The sequence below is a fragment of the Peromyscus eremicus genome, chromosome 18, assembly GCF_949786415.1.
Source record: "Peromyscus eremicus chromosome 18, PerEre_H2_v1, whole genome shotgun sequence".
NCBI lineage: Eukaryota > Metazoa > Chordata > Mammalia > Rodentia > Cricetidae > Peromyscus > Peromyscus eremicus.
The window spans coordinates 40,016,018-40,032,570 of NC_081434.1; the positions used below are offsets into that span (position 1 = coordinate 40,016,018).

General features: G+C 44.5%; 1 protein-coding gene across 1 annotated transcript in view; it reads left to right on the plus strand.

Annotated features, from left to right (window-relative positions):
- Positions 1-16,553, plus strand: part of Stab2 (stabilin 2) — a 169,046-nt gene that overhangs the window by 45,153 nt on the left and 107,340 nt on the right. The window contains exons 12-20 of the mRNA XM_059245218.1: positions 85-234; positions 2,063-2,203; positions 2,538-2,594; positions 2,741-2,866; positions 5,910-5,963; positions 6,268-6,348; positions 9,277-9,429; positions 12,430-12,492; positions 16,118-16,204. Coding sequence (XP_059101201.1) covers positions 85-234; positions 2,063-2,203; positions 2,538-2,594; positions 2,741-2,866; positions 5,910-5,963; positions 6,268-6,348; positions 9,277-9,429; positions 12,430-12,492; positions 16,118-16,204 — 912 coding nt within the window. The remainder of the gene's footprint in view (positions 1-84; positions 235-2,062; positions 2,204-2,537; positions 2,595-2,740; positions 2,867-5,909; positions 5,964-6,267; positions 6,349-9,276; positions 9,430-12,429; positions 12,493-16,117; positions 16,205-16,553) is intronic.

The window sequence follows — 16,553 nt, forward strand, 5'->3', positions numbered from 1 at the left end:
GTCTTTGATGATGAATGAGGCATGGAACGGATTATAAACACTCATTTCCTTCAAACATCATCCCAGCTGGCTCTCTTTTCTTAGGTAAAGGAGCTTTTGAAGGACAGCGAGGCTGCTCGGTATTTTGTGAAGCTCCACATCATTGCTGGGCAGATGAGCACGGAGCAGATGAACGACACAGACATCTTCTATACGTTGACTGGAAAGTCAGGGGAAATCTTCAACAGGGATGAGGTCAGAATTTCTCTGAATTTCATTCCTGTGACACACCAGGGCAACAAGGGGGCCAGAAGGAGTCAGGAAAACTGTTACCAAAAAAAGGGGACTCTAGTGTTTGGCTTGGGTCTGGCTTGAGTTAGCTTTCAAGGCAACCATCATTCAGCTGCCACTGTTAATCCCACAGATGTGAGGAGAAAGACCATTGACCCATCATCATGGCCAAATTATTAGAGCAAGCAATTAATTAAAGCAAGCTCTTTTTTTGTGCGTGTACATGGGCTATTTTTCCCTAAAGGCGAGGTTCAAGAGATCAGCATTGGGCATGGGCGAGATAAGGGTTTTTATAGTTCTGGAGTAGGGGGTTTCCAAATGGGGGGTTGGCAAGAAAAGAGGCAGGGTTACAGGAGCAGAACATAAGCATAACAAGTTGGTCATAACAACCTCCTGAAACAAAGGCATGGTTGCAAGCTGGTCATAACAAGGTGGTCATAACAAGAGGTGGTCATAATAACCCTTTGAAACAAAGACATGGTTGCTGTTTCCTGGAAGAGGCAGTACAGAACCATTTAGAGTTAAGGTTACAGGTGAGGCATAGCCCAATCCTAGAGAAATCAATTTAACCAAAAATAGGAATGAAACTACTTTGTCTTTACTATAAAATGTCTTTCAAGCCTAAGAGGGAGGCAGGCTGGTTTACCACCACCATGAAGTTCAAGTGCTGTGAGCCTGCTTCCTGGAAGCCCTGGCCCCGAACCACCAGCATTCCTCTTAGGAAAGGAAGTGAGTGGAGTGTGTTTGCTTTAGGTTGCTGACACTGATCCATTGTCTTCGTTCAGTCTGCTTGTTTTCTATTTTTAATAAGACTACCTCACTTCCCTTCACAAACTGTTTGTGTTACTACTAAGCTGGGGACCTGTGATTAGTAGGTGTGTGTGTGTGTGTGTGTGTGTGTGTGTGTGTGTGTGTGTGTTGTGTCCTAGGCTGTTGTATTTCACCTAGTATCAATAGTTGTCAGACTGTTGAGTGTTCTTTCCACACTAAGTACAGGTGTAAATCTTTATTTGCATTACGTAAAACAACTCTGGAAAGAGGGCTTATGAGAATCCTTATTTTTCCAATGGGACAGTGGAAAGGTCACACAGAAAATATCTGAGCCAGGATTCAAGTGTGGATCTAACTGACACCAATCTGTTACACTATGTGTGAGAGAGACTGGATGATGTGAGAACAGGATAGAGCAGTGTGTATATGACATGGGACATGCATATACTCATGTATTCATTCATTGATATTTATTGTCTGTAATTCTTAAGAGTCACATAAGAGGAAGAAGCAATTAGCTCCAGTCACTCATTCAACAAATGCATGCATTGTGCACCTTCTTTGTGCAATATATTCAAGCAATAGTTCTCAACCTTCCTAATGCTGCAACCTTTTAATACAGTTCCTCATGTTGTGGCTACCCCAACCATAAAATTATTTTCTTGCTACCTCATAACTGTAATTTTGCTACTGTTATGAATTGTAGTGCATATCTGATATACAGAATATCTGATATGTGACCCCTGTGAAAGGATTGTTTGACTCCCAAAGGGGTCACAAACCACAGGTTGAAAACCACTGTATTAAAGCGAGAGATGCAATGCAATCAATTGGATTGTTCCACCCTAGTGGAACTTGCAGCTTATTGGAGGAAATCCTACACTGACTTGCCCAAAGTTTTGCATGTAAGATCATGTGATTTACTCAAAGTCTCACAGCCACAGGACTTTGGACTTCTAATTGTTTTCTTTCCAGAATGCCTTATTAATATTATTTACTTTTTCTTTCTTTGATATTTTAGGACAATCAACTAAAGCTCCAACTTCGTGGAGGCAAAAAGGTGAAAATAATCCAGGGGAACATCGTTGCTTCAAATGGGCTTATACACATCCTTGACAGAGCCATGGACAAGACAGAGGCCACACTTGAGAGCAACCCCAAGGTGAGACAAGTCAAGTATCATTGAGGTTAGCCCATGTCCACCTTCTTTGCTGCCTGGAAACTCACATCCAAGAAGAAAGTGTTTGCCAGCACTTAGCCTTCAAGGAGGGTCTCAAGCTAAGAAAAGACAGGATGACTTGACAATTTTCAGTAGACTTCTGAGTGTTTCTGCAGAGATGTGGCCAGAGACTGCAGTAGAATGCACAGATTTGGGTGACTGGTCAAAGCTCACGCTTTCACACTAACGCTGCCATGTCTCTTAACGTTAAGGTTCATATTCCCGAATCATTTTATGATTTTATTACTGACTTTTCAGCAAAAATCTCTCTTTTCAGCAAACCATAATGAAAATGCTACAACCAAGATTCAGCAAGTTCCGATCTCTGTTAGAGGTATGCCCTTTTGTACATTTCAGAAAAACACTGGTTAAGGCCTTTGTAAAAATCAGCAGAAATGCCAACTTTACATATTTTCTGGCCACTACTTCAAATATTAATTTGCATGAACAAAAATAAAACATTTGATTTCTCAAATGCAGGCAACCAATGTCGAACAGGCCCTAAATGAGGGTGGTGTTGGTGGTCCATACACCGTTTTCGTTCCAAGTAACGAAGCATTGGATAACATGAAGGCGGGCACCATGGATTACCTCCTTTCTCCAGAGGTAGAGTATCCACTTCCTGATGCACCTCACTCCGTCCATGCTGGCATTCTCTGGACTACAAATAAGTAAATAAACAAACGGGCAAATGTTTTCAGTTCCTTACAACGCTAAAGTCACCCAGAGAATTAAACGTTCAGTTGGCCATTTAGGGCCAGGCCTGGACTAAACTTTTAAAGAACCAGTCATTGCTGTTAGATGCTCCAGCCTCTCCTTTTCTTTTGATTTCCCTTTTCTCTGCAGTGACCCTTCCCTTGTCTACCTCAGTTCTTCAGTGCCGCCATTGTTCCCCCTTAAGAGGTTGTAGTTTCCTTTATATCAAGATCAAAGTTTAAATGATTAAAATCATCTCTCAGGCCTAACAGACAAAATCCGAAGAGATAAAGAGCTGGCTGTGGAATTTTTTTTCACTAAAATGACAAACAAATGGGGCAGTTTGATGGTTCCAGATTTGTTCTGTGGCTTTCCAGAAACCACACTGCCATCTCAGCAATGGGCAGGGCTACCAGTGATGGGTACTGATGACATGGAACGTGAGAGGTGGGAACCGCCCAGTTCTTTAGAAAGCAGTGATTCCCAGACTCCACTGTGGTCAGGAATCACCTGTGGAGCTTATCAAACAAGCAGGTTCTAGGGCCTGGTCCCAAGCATTGTGACTAGTGGCAGTACAGTGAGACTGAGGGACAGACCTGCGGAACAGAACAGAACACACACCCGCTCTGACAGAGGCATCCTCAGCTGCCACACTGCTGTGGCAACCCTAAATCCTGTTTCCTTTTTGGTTTATAGATTCGTAGATGTAATCTTTGCTACAACACCTTCAGGTACCAACAAGGACATCTTGTATTCTAAAATGCTAAAGGGGAAAACATACACACACACACACACACACACACACACACACACACTGACAATACAAAGGACCCAAGTTCACTTCCTAGTACCAACAGAGAGACAATTCCCCTTCTCCCTTTCATTCAATCCAGGACCCAAAGCCTAGGGAGTGGTCCCATTCACAATTAAGATGGGACTTCTCACATTAGTTAACCAGTCAAGATAATCCTCCATGGGCATGCCTCAAGATACATTCCCCAGTGATTCTAGATTAGGTCACGTTCACAATCAACACTAATCACAGGAAGTAAGAGTGCTCCCAAAAGAAAGGGCAAGGGGGTTCTGAAAACTCCTGGACAGCTCACAGGAAGCACATTCTGTCAATATGCTGCGTGGCACTAATGACCCCACCCAGACAGGGCTACAACCCACAGTGACCAGAGATTGATTCCTATGTTCCTTCTACCCTTTTCTGCCTTATGTCATGGACCCAACACTAACTCGACTTTAGAAGTGGATTCTCCCATTGATAGATTCTTTCCAGTAGAAGCAAAGCTATAGAAGAGATTCATATCAATCCCTGTATTTTTCAGGAAAACCAAGCCTGGACAGTTAAGAGACTCATTCAAGGTCACACAGAAGCCAAACTGATATGCTACCCAGGCTTCTAAACTCAAGCTAAGTGCTCTTCCTAGCACACTTCCTTTATTTTTAATTTATTGGCACGAATGCTTGGAAAGTGACTGTTGTGTCCCCATTCTGTCCTCTCTGAGCACAAGGTGATAATAGCTCAACATGGACATACATGGTCCTGTCATTCAGAAATTGACCGCCTAGTCTGGTTGGACATGTCTCAGCAATGTTCTCTCTGTATCATCTTCTCTGGTGTCACACACTGAAGCCTGTAGCACTGATGCTATCTCCTACAAGTCCCAATTTCTTGGAACCATGGAGTAGCTGAGACCCAGAGGCTGATTTGTTCAAGGTTCCATGGCGACCCACCCAAAAGGCCACAAAGCATCTCTTCCAGAGCTGATAGCTGGCGGCAAACTCAGCATTCTTTCTGTAGCACAGCTCCACGCATCATACTATCAGCTTGTTGCTATGGCAACTTAATCATTCATCATCCTCACCAGATGCTTTTGAAAATGAACAGAGCAGCCAGACAGTAGGTGTAAGCTAGAAGTGGATCAGACAAACTGAGATATGTGGTCATTACTTACAGATAACTTCCCGGGATCATGACCAACGTCAAATGCCAAGAGGAGGCTGAATGAGGGAGGGGGGGAGGGGAAACCTCAAGTTCAGCCTGAGCCTTGATGGTGTAAGAACATGTCCCCAAAAAGGACAACCTTCTGGTAGTCTTTAGGCTCTTGGTCTATGATCTTCGCCGTCCAAGCTGTGCTACAGACCCAACAGAACTTGAGGGCTGGGCAGCTTCTTATGACCAGCTGAGTCAGTGCAGGGGAAGATATCACTGCCACTGCCACTGCCCCAGGGAGTGTGACCTTGTGCTCCTCCATTCTGCAGGTTCCGGCACCTGCCTGCAGTTCTCCCTGAGACTGCCGGGATCCTAACTGTGGTAGCGGCAGGGTTGCGCGGCCATGGTTTGGTTTGGTTGGTTGGTTTCTTCTGTTGTTGGTCCAGTGTTTTAATGCAAGAGAAAATCTTGGCAGTGTCTTAGAAGAAGGGTAACTTCTTTTGAGAGTATGGGTGATCAGGGTTCTTACAGCTGAACACTCCTAAAATATCAGTATGTAGCCTGATAAGCAAACGTGATTTATGGAGCAAGTGAGAACCATAAATAGAGGGATGTTATAAAAAAAATTCCAAAATGTAACCTAAGACATGCAGCAGAAAGATTGAGCAGAGTGGCTGAAATTGTGGTTCCTGTCCTGAGGAAGCTGTGTGACTTGGGTGTGCTTTGATCCTCAGTGTTATCACACATAAAATGGGTTAATGGTAAGCTCTACTCCCAGGGATGCTGGAGTTACATGAAATGTGTGTGCTATGTTCTTGGAACAGCCAAGAGATTTGATGAATGTCAGCCATTAGTGCATGGAATTTTTCTTATCTTCAGCTTCCCAGTAAAGAGGTTGGGTTATTGTCTTTTATGATTAATATCCAAATTCATTTATGTGAAGGGCCCTCAAAAAAAGAAGCATGTAGAGTTTTCTTCATTGATTGACATAGGATATTGTTTCCTTTGCAGGGCTCTCGGAAACTTCTGGAACTCGTCAGATACCACATTGTCTCATTTACCCAGGTTGGTCCTATTCTTTCTCCTACTACTTTATCCTTGCTTTTAAAATACCAGATCCTAGTCTTGAGTTCCAATATGTTGGGGCTAGAGAATTATTTGTGACATTTATTAGTTCTGAGTAACCTTCAGTCTATAACTGTTGTCTGTGATTATCATTAACAAAGAAGTCCTTAAAGCCACAAATGCTCATGACATCAAAGCTCCCATTATTTCATCAATAGTTAAGGACTTTCTTGAAGCAAGGACTGTAAGAAATGGGGACTCTGTGCCTTGCTGCAGATGACTCCCTGATTTCTTCCCATTGCAGCTGGAGGTGACCACTCTCATTTCGATGGCTCGCATCAGGAGCATGGCCAATCAGATCATACAGTTCAGCGTAACCCGCAATGTAAGTGAGAAGCCTGTGGCTGGTACTGACTCAGGCATGTTTACTCTGGTGCCTCTACATTAACTCACAGACATGAAGCCTTTTCTTGTTAGGGAACATCAGTGGGAATGTCCCTGTGAATGCAGGTACATGTGTGTACACATGGAGGACAGAAGACCACCTTAGATGTCATTCTGTAGCCTTCCTTCCCTTTGATACAAGGTCTCTCATTGGCCTAGAGTTCACCAAAGAGGCTAGGCTGGCTGTCCAGTGAGCCCCAGGAATCCACATCTTCACTTCCCAGGTGTTAGAATTACAAGTGCATGCTATTGTGCCTAGCTTTTAAATGCCAGGTTCTAGAGATCATGTCCTCCTATGGAAAGCCAAGCACTTACCAACTGAGCTCTCTCCCCTATTTCACAGTTCTGATGTCTTTACAGCTGGTCCACTCTTTGCTCAGTTCTTTCAGTAAATAGCAGCTGAGAACCTACATCAGTCACAGTCTGGGTTAAGGCAAGAAGAAGAAAGAAAGGCTTACATGCGAGCAGAGAAAGTAGAATTGAATAGTCCATTAAATGGTCAATGAGTTCCTATTGCAATGAGTGTCAGTCACAGAAGCTGTGAGGGCACATGGAGGAAGAGTCCAAGAAAGGCAGGTGGTTAAGACTTGAAGGGTGAGGAGAATGAGTTTGTCAAGATGAATAAAAGAGAGTTTGGGGTGCAAGGAGAGCATGTGAGAAGACCCGAGGTGGAGGGAGTATGTATGGTTTACTTAAGAAACTCAAAAAACCTCACTGTCTGGGGTAGATAGGTCTGGGAGCAGAGAGAATTGTCCCCTGTTGATTCAACACCATCCATTGTTGGTGGTGATGATGATGACCTGACCCATTCAGCAGACATCTACTGAGTACCAGGATGTTCTAGGCATTGTCCTAGGTCCTGAAGAACACAAAAGCAAACAGATAAAGGTCTCTGGTTGCATGGAACTTCCATTCTAGTAAGTAGGAAGGTAGTCAATAAAGATACTAAGGAAAAAAAGGTTATCATAGTGAGAGAAAAAAGACAAAGCAGGAGATGGGACTAAGAAGACAGAAGGGGACTTCACGTTTACTTGTTCATGTAGAAAATAATGGATGCATTATAACATTTCATTTTTACACATATATGTGTGTGTATATCACTGTACCTCGTGTATATATCCTCCTCCTACCCTCTAGTCCCTCAATAGTTTCCTTCCTCTCCTCTTCTGTCTTTAAGTCACATATGCCTGTATATGTATGTGTATATTCAGATATACTCAAACCCAGATTCTGAATATGAAAGAAAATCTTCCATGCTTTGTCCTACTCTGTATTCCCTATTCCCCCCTTTTATCCCTCCTCCCCCTTATCTTTAGAATTCTTCCCCCAACTCTTAGTCACTCTTCTGCCTTCAGGGGACTAGCGTTTTAGATAAAGCTCCAAGAAGTCCTCACAAAGAGGAAACTATCTGAACAAAGACTTGAAGGAAATAGAGGTCTCAGCTTGTGACTCTCTGGGCAGAGAAGTTTCTAGAGAAAGAAACAGCCAAAAACAAATATACACAGCAAGGAGCATGCTGAGCTAGTTGAGGGATGAGAAGACAGTGTGGCCAGATAAAGGCAGGAGCAGGAAGAGGTGATGGAAAAGAGTCAGACACCAAAGGTATGGAGAGGTAAACTGGGTCCCATGTGAGACCAGAAGGCTCTGGAGGATTGTGAGAGCAGACAATCTGATGAGACACAATTTGGGAGACAGATCCAGAGACTTGGTTATAATAATCCAGTGAAAATGGCAGTGAGGACTGAGGAGATAACTCAGTTGGTAAAGCGCTTGTCACTCCAACTTGAGGACCTGAAATGTAACCCAGAACCCACATTAAAAACCCCAAGTGTGGTGGCACACACTTAAAACCCCAGTTGTGGGGAGAGGGCAGAGATAGGTGGGTTCCTGGGGCTCACTGGCCAGTCAGTCTATCCTACTTGATGAGTTCTAGGCCAGTGAAAGACTATGTATTTTTAAAAAAAAAAAAAGATAAACAATATTTAAGGAACAATACTCAAGACTGGCCTCTAGCCTCCATGTACATATGTGTACACACAAAGAAAATGAATAATGATGGTGTCTTACACAAGTATGGCAGGGGACATGGTAAGAAGTAGTTGAATTGTAAATGTATTTTGAAGACAAACCCAACAAAATTTGCTAGTGCACACACTTAATGTGCACACAAGTGTGTGTGTGTGTGTGTGTGTGTGTGTGTGTGTGTGTGTGTGTGTGTGTGTGTGTTTTGTTGAGACAGGGTCTCACTATGTAGCCCTGGCTGTCCTGGAACTCAACATGTAGATCAGGCTGGCCTCGAACTCACAAAGATCTGCCCACTTCTGCCTCCCGAGTGCCTTGCCAATGTACTTGATGGGTGGTAAGGACTGAGGATGACTCTGAGGCTTTTGACTTGGGCAGCAAGAATGAAGTCGCCATTGAGCAGGTGTGGGAAAGGAAGAACTCAGAAATCTTGGCGAATTCACTCATTTTTTTTTTGTTCCCTCCACTAGCTGCTAAGCAGCAGCATGTCTGTTTGTTGTCTGATGTATCCACAGGGCTTAAAGCAGAGTTTACCTGGGGTCAATAAATGTATTGATTAGGTGGATCTTCGATTGAGAACTGGGAGGTAAAATAAGCAAGTGCTGTACGGAGCCGAAGTAGACAGACCTCTGTCCCACCTCAGCGTGCGCAGGGACATCCTTGCCCAGGGAGGGATTCAGTTCACAGACAATCGTCTGCTGATGGAAAGCCCACCACTAGCAACCTTCTCTCCAGGGAGAAACCGAGGAACAGTGAGGGGTTCTAGAGATGCTCTTACTGGGCACATCTGCCTGGGGACTGCTCCAGCTCCTGCCATCAGAATGGAAGATGTCCATGCTTATTTCAGGGACAGATTCTGGCAAATGACGCGGCCGTGGAAGAAACTGAGGTCATTGCCCAAAATGGCCGAATTTACACACTGAACGGAGTCCTCATTCCTCCCTCCATCGTCCCAATTCTTCCCCATCGATGTGATGAGACCAAGAGAGAAATGATATTGGTAAGGGAACCTGGGAAATCTGGGAAATTGGGGTTTGCACAGCCATTGAAAGCAGGCAGCACTCTGGGCTCACAGTTCTGAGAAGGCTGAAACCACCCCCTAAAGGTGCATCTCTACGAGAAGGCATGTGGTCCTGTCAGCCGTGAACCAAGGTTCTGCTGGGATTTCTACCAGAGATGGCCTGAAGTTGTGCAGGGTTCTTGGTGTGGCCATAACAAATTACCATAGATGTCAGCCATTTATTCTATCACATTTATGGATGCTAGAAATCTGAAATCAAATTGTCAGCAAGGCCATGCTGTCTTTGGGGGCTCTGAAATCCCAGGACTCTTTTATTCTTTGAATAGGGGCTCTCAGTGTTCCCACGATGGCTTCCACTTCACTAATTCCCGAGCTTCTGACAGTTTCCAGAAGCACTGGGTGCTCTTGGTCTCAGAGCTCGTCACTCCCATCTCTACCCCCTATTTCTTGTGGCTTTCTTGCCATATGTCTTCTCTTGTATTTGTAAGGACAATTGCCATTGGATTTAGGGACTCCCTACCCCAAATACAACTCTAGATTCTATTTCCAAACAAAGTCACATTCTGAGGTTTGGGGGGAACACGCACTTGAGGAAAGTTGCCATTCTGCTTACTCAGTCACAGAGGTGGAATCTGAGCAGAGTCCCCCCCTGCAGGGGGGGGGGTGTTCAGGATCGGTCTCCTTCCTTTTTCTCCCTCTGCCCCTGCCACCTAGAGACCCTGCTCAAGGCCACATCTTTACTCTCTCCGGGGGAACAGAAAATAAACTTTTCTTTGCCCTGGCCTAGAGAATCACTCATCTTTCTACGTCTTTCTATAATTTTTTTCCCAATACCTGATTTTCTGCTTCTTCATGAGCTTCTGTGCCCTCTAATGACCTTTTCTAACTCAGGATCAACCATTTTGGCTCAGCCAGTTTTAATCAAAGCACTGTTAATATCAGTATCGCTCCATGGGCAATCTCTAACTTACTATGAACTATAAACCCCAAATTGCAGTGGTAAAAGTTCTGGATCTTTCTTTGAAAGGTATTTCAGTCATAATGATTGATCTCACAGTATCTTTGGAACATGGGCACTGAACAAGGGAAAAAACACCTAATTTTACTCTTTAATCTTTCTCCACCTCCTCCTCCACCTCCTCCTCCTCCTCCTCCTCCTCCTCCTCCTCCTCCTCCTCCTCCTCCTCTTCCTCCTCCTCCTCTTCTTCCTTCTCTTCACCTCTTCTTTTTGAAACAGGATTTCAATATGGAGCCCAGTCTGGCCCTGAACCCACAAACTTCCTAAGTCAGCTGTCAAGTGCTGGGATCCCAGGCATGTGCCAGGATACCCCCTTCCTGTCCTCCCCTGTTGGAGGCTAAGAATAGCCAAGAATCTGCTTAGAATGCTCCCAGAGCTCTTGACTGACACTGGGACTGGTTTGTTTAGGCTATCGAGCATAACTTCTGAAAGCTAGATGCCATCTGGGGAACATGATGCCACTCTGATCGGCCGTCTTAAGAAAGGTTTACTCTTAAGAAACATTTACTTTCCTAGCCAGCCCCTGGCAGCAACCTGTTTGGTTCCTTTTTTGGAAATAATCACCACGGGTACGTTGCCTGGCTTAAGACAGAGAGAGTGGCATCCCTCCTAACCCACATGTGAAACTGTTAGGAAAATCGGGACCTGCGAAAACGAGGAAGATAATAGGATCCAGTCATTTAACGAGGTCTTCAGAGCCCTCTACCACAGGCATCTCTGTTTGTTCAGAGAAAGAAGCTTGTAGGACAGGGACCCTGCTGGCCATGTTCTGCTTCTGGCTGTTCAAAAGCTTGTTCTTCATCTAAGGGACAAACTCGAGATGTGAACTGGAGTGAATTGTGGTTTGATAGGGAGAAGAACTTTGCGGTAGCTGTCTAAGAATAAATCCTTCCTCCACTACATAACATTCACTATTTCCTCTAGGTTTAAAGCCAGCCCTTCCTGCTCTGCTCAGTTCAGGACAGTTTGGGTTGGATATCTATCTTCAGAGTCCAAATGAGTCCTCTGGAAAATATGTTTTCAGGCCTAGAAAGAGCAGAAATAGTTGAAACTTCCTAAAATCTCCTTTTTGGACACACTCAGAGCATGGCATCCTTTGGACGTGTTATGTTTGGACTTTAGATGCTTAATAAATAGCACTTTTTAAAGTCAAGTCCCTGCAGGAAACAAAACCTATCCTAGATGGTTCAAAAGAGCACCGTCATGTGGATGCTGAGTAAGAGGGGATACACAACCACAGCAGCCATCCCACCCACGACCAAAGGGCTGGGAGTGAGGCACATGGTTGCCTGTGAGAGCAGGAAAAGCAAAAGAGGACATGGAGGGCTATTGGCAGTGTGCTAACCAGTCCAGAGCTGTAGGGACAGTGTGCCAACCAGTGTGGAGGCAAGAAGGAGATCCTTGGTTTGCTCTCTTCCTGCAACAAACACCTGCTGGTGTCTCCAGTTGACCAAAACCAGCTGGAAAATGGTCACCGAGCCATACAGAGATGTCAGAGAACAGATCTGGACCAATCTGAGGACATCCATCTTGTCTCTTCCTTCCCAAATTAAGAACCAGTGGAGGCAAAGGCAAGAACAAGAAGGCTGAGTTTTATTGTTCAGCTTTATTGCCGCTAAGCGAATGGGAATGGTGACGGTAACCCTTGTCTACTCTTAAGTCCCTGGAACGACTGAAGGGTCCCCTCGGGGCAGGTGCTTCTCCTTCTCCATCAGAGAGATCAGAATGTCCCAGCCTGTTTGCTGGCTGCTCTGTCCAGAGAGAAGGGGTGCTTGGGGCATACTCAACTTCCCCAACTCTCATCCAGCATTCCCTTCAATCCTACACCCTGGGAGGAACTGGAAGGACAGTGAGAGAGTCCAAAGGAGCGCCCTTCACAAGGAGGGAAGCCTGCACTCCTGAAGGCTGTCTCCCTGGGGCCCTCATGGGCGTGCCTGTGCTGACTGCCACCATTCTTTCAGGGCACTTGTGTGGGCTGTTCCCTGATACGTTGGAGCAAGTGTCCGGCTGACTCTGAGCGCACAGTGAGTGTGAGAAGGCTGCTTCCTGAGCGGCCTGAGCAAGCCCACTCTGTCCTCTCATCTTCTCTGCCTGCTTCCTTCTTTAACCCTGGCTTCCATAGCCGCAGTGGGAGGAAGAGGCCCCACAGATCCATGCTGGGTCCCTAGCTGGCCCTGGTTATATCGTTTAACCTCTTCTAATTTTCTTTCTCTGTAGATGACAACGGGTTTAGTACAAATTAAATTCGTAAAAACCAGGAGCGAACAGCCTCTCTCAGAACTTCCTCTCCACTTCTCTCTCCTAAATAAAGCCCGGTGTTGGTATCTGCTCTTCCCAATCATAATTCTGGAGGAACACAAGAAATAGTCAGGAAAAGTTGCACACTTTTGGTGAGACAAGAAAAATAAGTCCCAGGTTAGGCACAGTGTCCGGACTGTATATAATAGTGTCTAATGCCCTGTGTACTTCAAAATGCTAAGACTAGACTTTAAATGTTCTCCCCACAAAGAAATAATAAGTAAATGAGGCAATAATGACATTAATTAGCTTAGACATTTAATACCACACTATATCCCATAAGCATATTTAATAATAAGAATAAAAACGGGGACTGGAGAAATGGCTCTGTGGTTAAGAGCACTGATTGCTATTCCAGAGGTCATAAGTTCAGTTCCAGCACCCACATCAAGTGGCTCACACCCGCTTGTACCTCCAGCCCCAGGGGATCCAACACCCTTCTCTGGCCTCCGTGTGTGCTCACATACAGACACATATACACATGAATAAAAAAAAAGTGTTAATTAAAAGAGCAAAGATAGCCAGGCGATGATGGCACATTCCTTTAATCCCAGCACTCGGGAGGCAGAGGCAGGCGGATCTCTGTGAGTGCGAGGCCAGCCTGGGCTACAGAGCAACTTCCAGGAGAGGCTCCAAAGCTACACAGAGAAACCCTGTCTTGAAAAACCTAATAAATAAATAAATAAATAAATAAATAATATAAATAAATAAATAATATAAATAATATAAATAAATAAATCAGGAAATTACACTAAACTATTTTAAATTGTTTATGTTTAATTGAATTCTTCACATGTTTATTGAAGTTTGATCATATGTTAGACACAGTGCTTGGTTATGGACCAAATAAGATATCGTATTGGTTTGGGTTTTGCCTTAAGAAGCTCAGGCCTATATATATATATTATTCAATTATACAGCAATTTGTAATTATATACCAAGTACTCTGCTGGAAAAAGCAATGTGGCAACGTGTTCTAGCACAAGAAGGATGACAGAAATTTCTGTCTTTTAAGAAAGACTTTCCCAAACAGATTCTTTCAATGTTAGACTACATCATTATTGAGAATGACAAGATCTTTAATACACTCCTAGTAGGAAATACTTAACAGAGCAAACCATTAACCTTAAGTAGGGGTGGATGCTCATATGTTTGTTGTGCTTAATGAAGCCATTTCCCACAAGTCCTTGGGGAAACTATTAACCAGGAAACAGGAGAAGAATAAGTTGGTAGCACAGTGACAGCTGGATGACAGACATAGTTCTATCCACTCTATGCAGCAACCCTGGAGTATCAGTTACTTGTTGCCTTTGTTTAACTCTGTGAAGCTGTGACACTGTGCCCGTCTAAAACACCTGATGGTCTAATAAAGAGCTGAACAGCCAATAGCAAGGCAGGAGACAGAATAGGCGGGGCTGGCAGGCAGAGAGAATAAATAGGAGGAGAAATCTGGGAGAAAAAAGAAGAAGGAACAAAAGAACAAGGAGAGGAAGACGCTAGGGGCCAGCCACACAGCCAGCCACAGAGTAAGAGTGAAAATAAGATATACAGAAGAAAAGGAAAAAGTCCAAAGGCAAAAGGTAGATGGAATAATTTAAAGTTAAGAAAGTTGTCAAGAAACAAGCCAAGCTAAGGCTGGGCATTTATAATTAAGAATAAGCCTCCGTGGGTGATTTATTTGGGAGCTGATTGGTGGGCCGCCCAAAAGAGTAAAGGGCAAAAACAACCAACAACAGTTACTTCTTCAGTTGCTGTGATAAAACTCCCTGACAGTCCATTTTGGCTCACAGTTCAAGGGGACAAAGTTTACCATGGAAGGGAAAGCAGAGCTGAGGCTGCTTCTCACACGGCATCTGCAGTCAGGAAGCTAGCTAGCTTTCTCCTTGTTGAGTAGTCTGAGACCCAAAGGCATGGAATGGTGGGTGCTGCCCCGTTCAGGATGCAGCTTCCCACCTCAATTATGTTCATCCAGCTGAGCCCACACAGGCACACCCAGGGGCGTGTCTTCTAGGGGATTCTACAGCCTGTGGCTTTAGCAATCAATACTGACCATCAAACCTAGGAAAGACATACATCATCAGCATCACTGCCTCTCGATGCGGGGAGCAAGGCAAGAATACAAAGCTGACATGTGGTAGAATCAGGATTCTGCCTGTGAGTCTGACATCTTTAGTTAGCCTCAAACTACAGGGAGGGAAGAGGGGGAGAAAAAGAAATGGACAAGAACCATGAAAGCTCCTGAGATCCCACGATCCACACTGGTTACCTAAACTATTCCTTCCCTCGCGATCTCAGGATGCATTTATGAGGATGAGATTTTAGGATCTTGTGGCCTGGCAAGGTCCCTTCTTCAGCAGAGCCTAAGACAGGGGGATAAACAATGCAAAGATGTATCAAATACAAAATTTAAGCTGGGAGCTAAACTCTTGGGATGAGATTTGATATCAGCATCATTGTCCCATGTCACAAGAGGCAGCTGAGACCCACAGAGGCCACATGGTACTAAAGTTAGCGAGCAATAAAACATAGTCTCTGGGCCGGGCGGTGGTGGCACACGCCTTTAATACCAGCACTCAGGAGGCAGAGCCAGGTGGATCTCTGTGAGTTCGAGGCCAGCCTGGTCTACAGAGTGAGATTCAGGATAGGCACCAAAACTACACAGAGAAACCTTGTCTTGAAAAAAAAAAAAAAAAACATAGTCTCTGGACCAGATTTTAACAGGGTTAGCCAGGCAAAGTGGCTTAGCCTATCTATTTCTATATGTATTAGAAAAGAACATGAAAAAAATATTCACATGAATTGGCAAACAGATGGACCATATGCCCATTGTAAGTCTTCAATAAATGGGAGTTATAGCTAACTGCAATGGGCATAAAAGATTAAAGAATGGAAGGATGTATTTAATCAACCACTGAGTCTAAGAGTGAGCCTCAGGCTATTGATATATTTTTCAGTTGGTGGATTTTTCCACATAGAAGAGATCGATACTTACTAGCTCCAAAATGTCCACATGAACTTAAGATTGGCTGTAGAGCAGAGGGAGAAGCCAGACCACATGCAGAATCAATCAGAGTGTTAAGTGATTGATTAGAAATGTCTGTCATAACGTGAGAGGAGGTGTAAAGATCCTTGTGCCACAGATTGTTCAAAGCTTGGCCTGTATTCTACCAACAAAGAAAGAGGCCTCATGAAGATGGCAGTCTGATTTGAACTTGAGTGTGCTGGTATGGCCCTTGCTCTGGTACCAGTGGTGCCATAGAGTAGAATGGCTGATACAGGAAGAGGTTGTGTGATGCCCAGGGCACGCTAGAATACACACAACAGTGCTTTTACCCACTGGCTTTCTTCCAGGCCCTCTTCACAAGCAAATGTTTCTACAGAAGCAGAACACAGAACCTGAAAAGTGGCTGTGCCCAATACTGTAATGCTACCGTGAAGGTAAGGAGGGTCCCATCCAGGACACCAAGACTTGTGAAGCTCCAAGCTGTGCTGTTGAGCTCTGAAGTCTGCATGGTCACAAGTGGCCTACAGGAATTTAGGATATTTTCCTGAATGGGAGTCAAAAGGTAGACTTCAGAGTGTAGTTGGGCCGCTACCTCCCTGAATCATACCTTGAGTCCCCCTGCCTCTTAACACAGAGTCCGTGCCCCTGACACCCACGTGTGAGCCACCATTCAAGCTTCTGACCTGAATTTTACCCTCATTTCTGCCTCACAATATGCATATTTGGTACCCTCTTCAGAATGCCCACCCAGATACACAGGGGCTGACTCATCTTTCGAGTGCT